Here is a 12,334-nt window from a genome sequence, read left to right as displayed (position 1 = left end):
TGACAATTATCTTTGAAAATTCAAGATAAACATAGGTTCCTATTTTATGCACCAACTAATGGGGATTTCATTTCCATATGTTTGTAACATACTGATTTCTTCAAGACTGTTTGCCAGTTAAGTATATTTGATATTTCTATAGGTCATTAAGTAAAATGTTTTATGTAGCATATGAAAAAAATGAACACTTAGCATACCAATAAATTTTTACGGAAATCTTAATCTTTCACAGGATAGAAATAGAAATTTACTCCCACAGTTTGCCTTCTTTTCAGTTTGCCAAGTTCTACAATATTTTCTTGAAAAAGACAAAATATATATTCTTTCAGCAAATCACAAATATTCCCTTTTACCTGTGATTCTCTCACTGACTTTCTGAACTATTATTGAGATATTTTTGGGGGCGCCTGGGTGGCTCAGTGGGTTAAGCCGCTGCCTTCAGCTCAGGTCATGATCTCAGGGTCCTGGGATCGAGTCCCGCATCTGGCTCTCTGCTCAGCAGGGAGCCTGCTTCCTCCTCTCTCTCTCTCTGCCTGCCTCTCTGCCTACTTGTGATCTCTCTGTCAAATAAATAAATTAAAAAAAAAGAGAGATATTTTTGATTTGGTGTTAATGAAAATCAGTAAATGTCATATATTTTCCTAAATTGTTTTAAAGTTATGGTTATACCATTATAGATAATCTTTCTCTCCAGCCCTGCTTCCCTGTTGCAGATTTCTGGTCCCACCTGGCAGAGTTGGGACCATTTTATATACCTTATAAGGGGGTGTGGTTATCACTTTACCACACTAATAAAATTGTTTCTTATGAGGATTCTTTTTTCAAAGCCAATTAAATATGGCTAATAAAATACTCAAAATAATTTAAATAATCACCAAGTGGTGGTTATTGTGGATAATAGAGGCACAAAGCAAGAACTTCAAGCTTTATGTGTTGTAGTTATATTTTTAAATGGCATCGAATACTTCTTATTATACATTCTCATTTACATTTTGGGAACCCAAATGTGTTTCCTATTTTTCTTTTAACAGGAAAATTAAAGTGTATAATGTTCATTAGAAATAATAACTAGAGATGTCAGAAGATGAAAAATGATGTGGTCTCTCTAAAATTTAAGTATATTGACCAAAAAATTCTCTCTTCAATTTTATTAGTTTAAAAATGTTTCATCTTTTTATATATATAACTTAATAAAAAGTAATTGTTTTTTAATCTAAGGGATTTCTAATAACTAGTTTTCAGAATTGTCAGATGTCATCTTTATTTCAAGTAATTTCTTTAGCTTTAATTCTGGAACATCTTGTTTCCTAGACAGAAAAATAGACTGTATTCTTAAGGGCTAGACAAATACAAAATTAGGCCACATTAGCATGTATTTCACATGAGAAACTACGGTGATTTGATTTGGTGCTTCTAGGGGCCATCAAGTATTCCTTGCTTTAGTGACAGAAATGTCAAAGAACTCTACAAAAGCTACATAAGGAGCTTTTCTCCCATGATGCAAAGAGGATGGTCTTTTTGACTTAATGCAGAGAAAGTCTTATTTGATTTTAGTATGTAGTATAGAATTTGTTTTATGAAAAGTTACATTTTATTCCAATAAAATTAGTTGTGTAATGTATGAATGTGATGTATGAATGTGGTATAATTTAATAAATAATAGGTGTGGTATAATTTATACAAATATATACAAACAATGTATGAATGTGGTATAATTTAATAAATTAATAAAGTTACTCGCAAAGCTACATTTGAGGTACACTAGGCATTCAAAAGTCTGCTTTTAGTCTTTTCTTTTTAAAAAATATTTAATTTATTTATTTGTAAGAGAGAAAGAGAGCACACAAGCAGGGGGAAGAGGAGAGGGAGAGGGAGAAGCAAACTGCCTACTAAGCAGGGAGCCCGACATGGGGCTCGATCCCAGGACCCCAGGATCATGACCTGAGCTGAAAGCAGACACTTAACTGACTGAACCACCCAGGCACCCCAATCTTTATGTCAATTTAAAAGGAATTAAAGTAATAAACCCAGGACAAAACAGTTTTGTTAAGGCAAATTCATAATGAAGTTCTAAATTTGCTCATTCTGGGTATACTTACAATTGCAGTGTTCCTCAATAAGTAAAATGTTTGGCTCATATAACTTTGTGATGATAAGTATATCTCCTACCTTCCAAATTTTATTATCTTGAAATACTAACAATTTCACTTACCTCTCCACAAAAATTCCAGCTTGAACAGCATGCACAATGCTTCGAAATTTTGGTTTTTCCTCAGATTTCTTTTTCATCATCCCCATTTTCCGTGTGAAGGTGGATGCCAGCCAGTCCCGTACTTCTGATGGGACCGAATCTGTCTGAATGTCACTGAGTTCATCTTCAGTATCCAGCAGTCTTCTACAAAAATTTATACCGATTAAACTTTAGGAAAAAGTGAAGAAAAACCTGACAATAAACAAACATTGCAATGGGATTGAAAATATAGCAAATCACTCTCTGATCATCCCTTAGTATGAGCTACTTAAAAAAAAAATAATTGGATTAACACTTGAAAAGCTCTGAATTTCTCAAATTGATCATCTTCTGAAGGCCAACACTAATGGAGTTGAGCATTTGCAGCTTTCCAAATGAGATACTGTCATACCCGTCTGGAGACACCAATTCATATACTATTCTAGTCATGAAGAGAACTAAAATAGAGAAGAGAGTTCATAAAAAGATGTCTGTTATTAAACGAGGCAACTGGACTGGAAAGAAAACAAGGAGTAGAAGTCATCAAAGTCGTCTTATATTTGCTAGTCATGCATGTATACAATGCAGCTAGCACAGGCTGCTTGCATACGGCCTTGGAGTCTACAGGTCATTCACATGTGTTATTTCATTTGAATGCTATCTCTAAATTGTAGGAAAATAAGACATCAAGTACTCTAACATTCATTATGAGATCAAGATCATAGATTAAAAAGAGAAGAAAAAAAGATAAACAGATTATTTCAAAAACTCAATTTAGATAACAGGGCCAGTGGAAGTGGAAGAGTTAAGGGCAATCTGCCCGAGTTAAGGGCAGATGCTGTCTTGAGGGTGGACATCAGTTGGCCAAGGAAATGAAATACATCAGTGGGGAAGTGAACAGGAAGTGAAACGACTGCACTGTCCTATCTTCTAGAAGCTCCAGATAGACCACACTGCCCGGACGGGTGGGTGTAGTACCTATGTTGAGGCTGGTCAGCTCCAGTGATCCAGAACTTCCTAAAGGTCTGAACTGGGAAGACCGTGTGAAAGCCTCCCCACAAACGACAAAAACATTCCACAGAGCAATTGAGCTTTGCCTCCAGGAAGAGCACAGGCCACTTCTGTCTGTCACTTGACTTTGTTAATTCCATGTTAGTGCACCAGTTTAATAATTCAGAGCTAATTTTAGCGCGCTTTGGTTTTGGCTTTGGGGTTCCATTTGCCCCAAGTAAATCTCTTTGTGTAGGGTGAATCCCAAGGATCATAAGCTGATGGAAGGAAGACAGAATGATACTGCATGCTAAAGCCTCCAGAACAAGTCACACCATCTTGAGTGGGCAGGGACCAAGAAAAGGGCAAAAAAGGTAGAAAGCCCATCCACAGCACCCAATACTACCAAGAACAGTCTCAAAACGTTATATGATGACCTCTATGTGGGGCTCTTTTCTAGAAACATTTAGAGCACAGCCAATTGCCGATATTTACAAATGTGTTATGAAATGCCTTATGACACAATATATACAACTTCAGTGCTGGAGTTACAAAACTACAAGTATACATATAAAGATACAAGAGCCTTGCATAATTGTAAGTTAATACTGATTAATACTTTCTTTGTATATTTTTTAACTTTCTTTCGGAACTTATGTTTGGGTGGTTTTGATTTATGCTTAATACACTGACATTGGAACGCAAGGCAAAATATGTTTTTAGCATTTTGTCCATATTAAATCGGATTGTTTAGCCCATTGCATCAAGACACTACACTATATGGTCTGAAAATACAGGGCTTATGCCCTTTCTATTACTTCTTATCTAGTGATCAAATAAAAACACAGAACAGGACAGGTGGAATGGGAACCATTGTGGTATAATCCTGGGATGTCACGGAGCTCCAAGAATTCTCCTGCTGCCTTGTTTTATCAGCTATTCCAAGTAGAATGACAGGCACACATTGTGTTGGTGGTCAATTAATGTTGATATCTTTAAGGCTGTATGTTCTAAATTCATAAGTCATCTAAGACATATCATCAACAAAATCAGCATATGGAAATGATCTGTCAAATACAGATATGAGACTTAATGCACATTACCTTCCATAAGGTGAGTGGGCCTCATCCTATTAATTAAAGGCCTTAAGAGATAAAACAGAGATTCCTTTAAGAGGAAGGAATTCTACCTTCAGACTGCTTTCAGACTAAAGATTGTTAATATTTACTCCTGCCAGAATTTCCAGCCAGAGGCAGCCTGTTCTGAAGATTTCCATCTTCCTAGTCCCCATAATCACATGAACGAATTCCTTGAAATTAATTTCAATCTCTCTCTCTCTCCCTCTCTCATCCTCTCTTTCTAATAATATAAAGGCTAAGGATATATAGATATAGATATATAGAAATAGATGTAGATAGATACAGATATAGATATATAAATATAGATATATAGAGATATATGCTATATATGTAATATATATACATAAAGACTAAGGAAGAATATTTCTATCATTCATGAACATTATGTGGTAACTATCAACTTGGATTATAAATCTGATAGATGACAAAGGCACAACTCTGCATTATATTAATTTTCACTTAATAGAGCACATCACTTATCCTTTTGGTTGTGAAATATAAAAAGCATTTGCAGGGCACTAAAATGTCTTTTTAGCAATTATGGATATAATACCAAACTATCATTTCATGTATTAATAGCTCTTTTTTTAAAATTGCTGAATCATAATTTATTGTGTGCATATCCAGTTTGCTTATACACTCAGCCATGGTCATCTTATTTGCTTCTAAGTTTTGACAATTACAAAAAGGCTGTTACAAATAGTTGTATGCAGACTTTTTCAGACTTTAATTTGTGTAAATGCCAAGGACCACAATGGCTGGATTGCATAGTAAGAGTATGTTTTTTTTTTTAAAGATTTTTTTTTTTTTTTTAAATTTGACAGAGAGAGAGAGAGAGAGAGAGAGATCACAAGGAAGAAGAGAGGTAGGAAGAGGGAGAGGGAAGCAGGCTCTCTGAGGAGCAGAGAGCCCGATATGGGGCTTGATCCAGAAACTCTGGGATCATGACCTGAGCCAAAGCCAGAGGCTTAACCCACTGAGCCACCCAGGTGCTACAGTATGTTTTGTTTTTTAAAGAAACTTCCAAACTGTCTCCCAAGGTGGCTGTACCATTTTGCACTCCTACCACCAATGAATGAGAGAGAGGCCAAGCCACAATCATCTCTCTCCTGGCCTACTGCAGTAGCCTCCTACCGGTCTCCCAGTTCTTGTCCTGAACCCCTTCAGTCTCTTCCTTCTGCAGCCAGATTGCCTCTTTTAAAGTATGAGTCAGACCTTGTCAATGCCTAATTCATTAAGTCCTATGTAGCTCATCACAAGCCCCATCTCTACTTTCATCTCTTAACTCGTTTCCCCTTATATATTTTGTTCCAGCAGTGCTGACCTCCTTGCTGTGCTCAATGCTCCCGGGCTTGCTTCTGCTCCAGGGTCTCTGCACTTGCTGTTGGCTTTGCTTAGACTCTCTTACCCTATTTGGCGGGGGGTGGGGGTGGGGGGGGGAGGTATTTTCTCACTGTATTCAGGGAAAGAAGGCTTCCCTGTTCCCTCACACCAACTCAACCAGCAGACATCTCTATTCTGTCTTTTAGTCCTACTACCGACTTCTTAGCACTTACTATTACTTGATATCATGTTGTATGTTTCCTGGTTCTATGTTTCATCCACTAAACCATAAAGACTTTGGGAGCAGAGAGTTGGTCTCTTTTTGAGTATTGTTGTATCACCAGCACCCACAACAGTGCATGGCACAGAGCAGGAGATGAACATGTATCTACTATATGTCTAGGAAAGATCTAGAGGTATTTACACTAAACTTGCAAGTGATTACTTTTGAGGAGTAGAGTTAGGATGGGGATGATGGAAGAGACTTTAGAGTCCTATATTATTTGACTGATAATAAGCAGCAGTAACCTGGGAGTGAATTCACTATTGTCAATCATTCTCTTCATTGCCTTTAGGATAATTTGCCTTTGAATAACCCCTTTACAATTCTTTGAAGTAAATTGCAGGGCAACATGAACATCTGGTGTGGAAAAGACATTAAACATTTTTTATGGAATTTTGAATTGTAGGCACAGTAAAAAGAAATTTTAAAGATTGTACACATCGTTTGCATGCCTTTAGCCCAGGAAGTCAGTATTTCTGTTAAATACTAACTCTTTTAGACTCAGTTCTCTAGTAGAGTTAGTAAGACATTCCTAAGGAAGCTATAAATAGTTGTAGCAGATTTACTAAGATAATTATTTTCCAGTTTGGAGAAAAGAAACTTGAAAGACATGTGAGTAAAAACCTAAATATAAACAAATTTTTAAAAAACCAACACACCTAATGGCACATATTTCTCCCGACTTCTCTATGTCTCTCTCTTCTCCCTTTTATTCTCCCTTTCCCTGGCACCTGCCTTATACTCTCTGTCTTCCTGCCTCTGAGTACTACAAGGACTCTTCGGGTTTCATTGGATCATACTACATAGGACAGAAGCAGAACTATAATATAATATGGAATAATAATCCCGACTTTTGCTAGAGAATTATAAACAGTTTTCCTATACATCTATTTGAGACATGTGAAAATATCTGAATATTTACAGAAGATTATGTCACAGGGAAAACATGTAAGACTATGTTGTCCCCTCATTTCATTTTTGAAATAAATTTGTGCAAGTAGGTTTGATAAAATAGGATCTCAAATACTGTAATTAATTTTACTTTCAAAATATCCAATAGCTCAATTACTCTTCACACTAATGTTAGATGGCAGAGTAAGCATAATTGCTTATATCATGAGTGCTCTTGAAAAATCAAAACTTTGTCTTTAAGAATCTTAGAACATGAAATATAGTCACCGGTGCATCTTCCTTAGGAATTCTTAAAATGCACTGTATAGAAAGTAAATGATAAGGAGTGTATGTGTAAAATGTTATCACTGTTGACCTCTGAGAAATCCTTCCTCTGATATAATGTTTCTTTCTTTCTTTCTTTCTTTCTTTCTTTCTTTCTTTCTTTCTTTCTTTCTATCTTTCTTTCTAGTCCTAAGAGGGTCAATAAAGCAGAAAGTTAAGTGTCTCTAAACATGAGCTAAGGGTAGATGGGGGGCCGGGGAGCTGTGAAAACTGACCCCCCGTCCATTCAGTGCTCAACTGATTCTTGGAAGCTATTTATACCCCAAATTTTCTCTTGAAATGAGATGACACAACTCCCAAAGGGCTTATATTTTGAACTAGAAAATTTTTAGGGGAAGGGAATAAAGAAGGAGGCGGCCACGGAAGGAGAGGTCATGAGATTTTGACTTTTACAATTATAACAGTGAAAATATTTCTGTCCACAGTAGACTCTTAGAAAATGGTTATATCAGTGTACCCACCACAGTTATTTCCAGGCAACTGGTGCCCACATTTACACCTACTGACTGTTAAGATTCAAGTGCCGGTTGCAATTAGAAACTGGCTTCTTAGGTTTGAAATTTTCTTTTTCCTGGTTTATTCTTCCTATAAAGGATACATTTCAATAAGCCACTAAGTCATTCACTCTGCCCCTAATATTTGCTGGGCCCAGGAAGGGGCACATCTTTCCCAAATACCATATAATTAAATATTTTAAAGTTATATATCAAATGAATGAATTATTAAATGTGTTCTGCCCTCCTACCTTTTAATAACTTTCATGAAAGCCTGGCAAATTGAGTTTGACTTGAGAGTTCTCAGCTCCTTGCATGACAAGGCTGGGCCAGCTGGCTGTGGCTGTCCCTCTGCACTCACATAACCTCCTGCCCAGGCCTTACTCTGTAAATAGTGGACCCCTGCAGCCTCCCTCATCACGCTCATCAACTTGCCCAGCTTTGAAAAGCGGCTGCTTCTTGGCCATTTTTTAGAGGTGTTGGGGTACACATATCAGTAGTGTTCCGGCCCCCACAGAAAGAAAGACTTGGGGAAGAAACCTATTAGGATTTAGGCGACAGACTAGGGGACCTTTAGGCAGAGAATTCTGAGATCCCAGTGTCCAGGATATGGGAGAGGAGCACAAAGGGGAGGGTGGGGAATTGCATAGTCCATAGAGGGAGTAGGGCATGGGTTTTAAGTTGTTCTTGGCTTGAAGACTTCTCACCCCATGGGGAGGGTCACAACAAAAATGAGCCATCGTCGAGTACTCTAAAATGAGGGGCAGTGTCCAGGGAAGCAGTTATACTGGGCCGGGGCTAGGGATGGTACTGAACTTAGACATAGTAAATATCTTCCAAGCGAGCCCTCCAGGGATGGCTGGGGGAATTAAGAGAAGTTGCTCATTTTGCAGTGTGGATATTTTTGAGGGCAAGTGGTTCCCACATAGGCAAATCCATTCCTGTTATTTCTTTGATGAGCACATATCTGTGATCTGAGCTGACTGCGGTCCTCCACCAAAAAACAAACAAAACAAACAAACAACAAACAAAAACAACTAAAATCAAACCAAGTCAAACCACACCAAAACCCTAAGAGCAATACTAAAGCTTCACTAAGACCTCAGTTATCTTAGGATAGATAGAGATGTTAAGGCTGCTAACTTCTTTACTTACTGTGAATCAGGCCAGGAGCTCTATCTCTTTTAATCCTCACAATACCACCATGAGGAAAATCCAATTATTATCTGTACCCTTATTCTACTGCTACAGATACTTTTGGGATTTGCTCCAAGTCATACAACCAGGAGGGACCACGCCATGTTTGAACTCAAGTCTGATCTCAGAGTTTGAGTTTTTAGCTGCTCACCTATCCTTTACCTCAAATGCATGTGTTCTTATTAGGAACCCAGACTATTTTCATGTTCAGGAGATACTAATATGAGTAATAATTATTTTCTCTCCCATTTCTACCATGAAATTTAGGGTTAAAAATAATTGATCTTAAAAAAAATAAAATCTTAAGGGAATTTGGCCTACCAGAAAATATTTAGTTGGAGGAAGCTCAAATTTATTTTTCAGGACTGGTATGTTGAATCATTCTCCAATAGAGAAATATATCTGGATGTTAGTAGAATTTCAGGGTACTTTGAATTACAATAAATTAAATAGATGTCAGAATGAGAAAAGGTGATACATTCAAAATGTCATTGTGACTTGTCAGTTACCTGCTTACTGAGTGTGAAATACATTCGAATTAATTCTTCCAGGCTACCACCCAAGCACATTCTTCATTCATTCATTCATTTGTTCCTTGATATTTATTCCTTATCTTGTTCCAAAAAGGATTTAAGATGGCAGGCTCGTAAATTTATTTCAATAATTTTTATTGTTACTATTGTTGTTTTGGCAGTTTTCTTTCCCTTTTCTCTCTACGTGATAACTTTGTTCATTTGTTTTTATTAGTCCTTTTTTCCTTTTTTTTGTGAACTGTGAAAAGATGACCATTACATTCGAGTGACTATTAAGACTGCACATTTGCTGGGGACAAGTTTGGGGAGACAAGTTAGTCATGCTGACCTTAGCTTAAGTCCCAAGAGGCAAATCTTGGCTAAAACAAGACTAGCTAAGTAAAATGTTAAGGTTTGATGTCATTTTTTTTTTTCAAGTTAAGGCCTAAGAAGGGCTCTATGCCTCCTCTGTACCCACCCAGAAGCAGAGGCCTAGGCAGAGGAGGTTCTGTCCTCTAGGACAGGCAGAAGGGGCTAGGAGAATGTTGCAGGAGGAGTCTGAGAAGGAATCAAGTTCCTTGGACAGGTGCGATTCAGCTTGCCCTTTTGGAGTCAGTTGGGAGGTGGAATGGAGGTAGTGGGTAAAGCAAAAAACTACTCTAGGTCTGCCTGGTGACTCTTGGCTTCCCACCAGAAAGTGCTCTTAGCTCAAAAACAGCTTTGAAAACATGCCATTAGTCACAAAGCTTCATATTCCATTAATTACTACATTTTTTTGATTAACAAGCATCTTCTGTGGTTAGGAAAACTGCCTCTGGAGTCAAACTCCTGGCTTCATCGCCTGTTTGCTATGTGGTCTTGGGAAATGTGCTTCATCCTACCCGAGTCTCGGTTTCTTTGTCAGTAAAAGAGAAATGATAATAATGTATCCCTAGGGGTGGGGTTGTGAGGATAGAATGGCTAAATGCACAGGAAGCAGTTAGAAAAATGTCTGTCACAAAGTCCTCAAAGAACTCCAGTTACTTACACATCTGCATGAGTTAGTCTCAGCAGATTTCTATGTCTGACATGAAGGAAAGAGAGTGTCCTTCCATGGGGATGGAAGTGTTTGAGACATTTTATGGGAAGAAGTTGGTTAAAGTGACTTTGGAGAGCCAAGAACAATGTAAAGGTTCTATGGGTCATAAAGAAATAGTGGGAGGAATCTCCAAAAATAAAATTTTGCTTACTTCAAAAATTTACCTAGTAAAATAGGCAAATTCATAGAGACAAAAAATAGAACAGAGTTTTCCAGGGGCTGAGAGGAGGAGGATAATGCAGTTATTGTTTGATGGGTATAGAGTTTACTTGGGGATGATGAAAAAGTTCTGGAAGTAGAGAATGGAAATGGTAGCACAACATTGCAAATGTACTTAATTCCACTGAATTGTACCTTTAAAGCGGTTAAAATGGTACCTTTTATGTTATTTACATTTTATCACAACACAACAGTATCTACCTAGTATTGGTCTCCCTGCCCTGTTTTCTAGGGAGTAGATATGTCGCCTTTTCCAATCAGAGAAGTGAGACATAAGAGAAGGGCATTCTGTTCTTCATCTAACTGTGCATCATTCCGAAGATTGCCAAGAGTGCTAGGGTGGAGGAAAGGGTGGCTGGCAGGCACAGATGAAGCCTAAGGGTCTTTAGTTTCACAGATCTGGGAGAAGTGATCATACTGCAAATCGAAGGACGGGCCTGCCTCCCCTGTGCCCAAGCCCTGCTGCTCTGAGGCACAGCTCATCTCTGGTTCAGCACCTCTTAACTGCTCCTGTCTGATGATGGAATTTCCTGGTTGAAGGAGGCATTTTGGCACAAGAACATCTCATGTGTCACATGGGATAATATTTAGAATGGTTAGAATTCTAACCATTACCTTTCTAACATTCGTGTCTCTTTTTTGTAGCCTCATTTTGACATCTTCCAGCTCAGCGGTTCTTAAAGTGTGGTGTGGTTCGTGGACCAGCAGGATCAGCAACACCTGGGAGCTTCAAGACTCTGCTCCAAACAATTAAAGGAGAATCTTTGGGGGGTGGAGCCCGTCACTCTGAACAAGCCCTCCAGGTGACTCTCAGGAGTGCTAAAGTTTGAGAAATGCTCTCATCCATTCACAGCTTGCCAATTACCCAAATATCTCTGCCAAGAAAATGAGATTCAGCTATATTCTGTTACATGGCATTAGCAGCACTGCTTATTTCCATAGGCCCATTATTTCACTCTCTGAGATGAAGAATGTTGGGGAACTATTGAGAAAAGTACCGGCAGGACAATCGCCATAAAGGTATCTTCATTAATGAATATCTTATATTGATGTTACGAATGAGAATATCTGTATGTTACTTAATTGCAAAATAGAAAAGTTGGTTTCTCAGCTGAGTTGGGATGGAACATGGTACTTAGAAAAACTGCAGTGAATCTGGAAGACAGGAGTGTAAGAGAAGACAAAGAATAGATTTCTTTCTAAACCTAGGAGGCCAAAAATACAACCAGAATGACAAGAGGGAGTGAACAATACCCAAACAGAATAGAAAAATAATTATTATTGTATATATAGATTGTCCGTCATAAATATTTGTTGAACAAGTGATGTATAAAAACATAGGCAGAGAATCTCTAGTCTTAATGGTTGTTCAACAAAGTCATTTTTTGTTTGTTTTGATGCATGCTATGTATGTTAACATTTTCAATCAGGACCTGCTCCATGTGTGAAAAGATGATATCCCAAAATGTTTTTTTTTTTTTTAAATATTTGCTGTTACCCTGTGGCCCTTTGTCCATACAGTCAACCAAGATTTCATTCACTGACTCAAGTTCTATGTGAAACACAATTACTTAAAGGAAGAAAACTCCTGTTCCTGGACTTAACTTTTCCAATTCCAGTTCCCATGAAAGGC

The 12,334-nt window shown here is 37.8% G+C and overlaps 1 protein-coding gene across 5 annotated transcripts in view; it reads right to left on the bottom strand.

Annotated features, from left to right (window-relative positions):
- Positions 1–12,334, bottom strand: part of PDE1A (phosphodiesterase 1A) — a 342,680-nt gene that overhangs the window by 70,121 nt on the left and 260,225 nt on the right. For all 5 annotated transcript variants that reach the window (XM_082690215.1, XM_082690217.1, XM_082690214.1 and 2 more), the window contains one exon: positions 2,213–2,395. In XM_082690215.1, the coding sequence (XP_082546341.1) occupies positions 2,213–2,395 (183 nt within the window). The remainder of the gene's footprint in view (positions 1–2,212; positions 2,396–12,334) is intronic.

Source organism: Mustela nivalis (assembly GCF_964662115.1).
Source record: "Mustela nivalis genome assembly, chromosome: 11".
In the NCBI taxonomy this organism is placed as follows: domain Eukaryota; kingdom Metazoa; phylum Chordata; class Mammalia; order Carnivora; family Mustelidae; genus Mustela; species Mustela nivalis.
The sequence above is the reverse complement of the archived record's forward strand: the minus strand, read 5'-3'. Positions and strand labels throughout refer to the sequence as shown.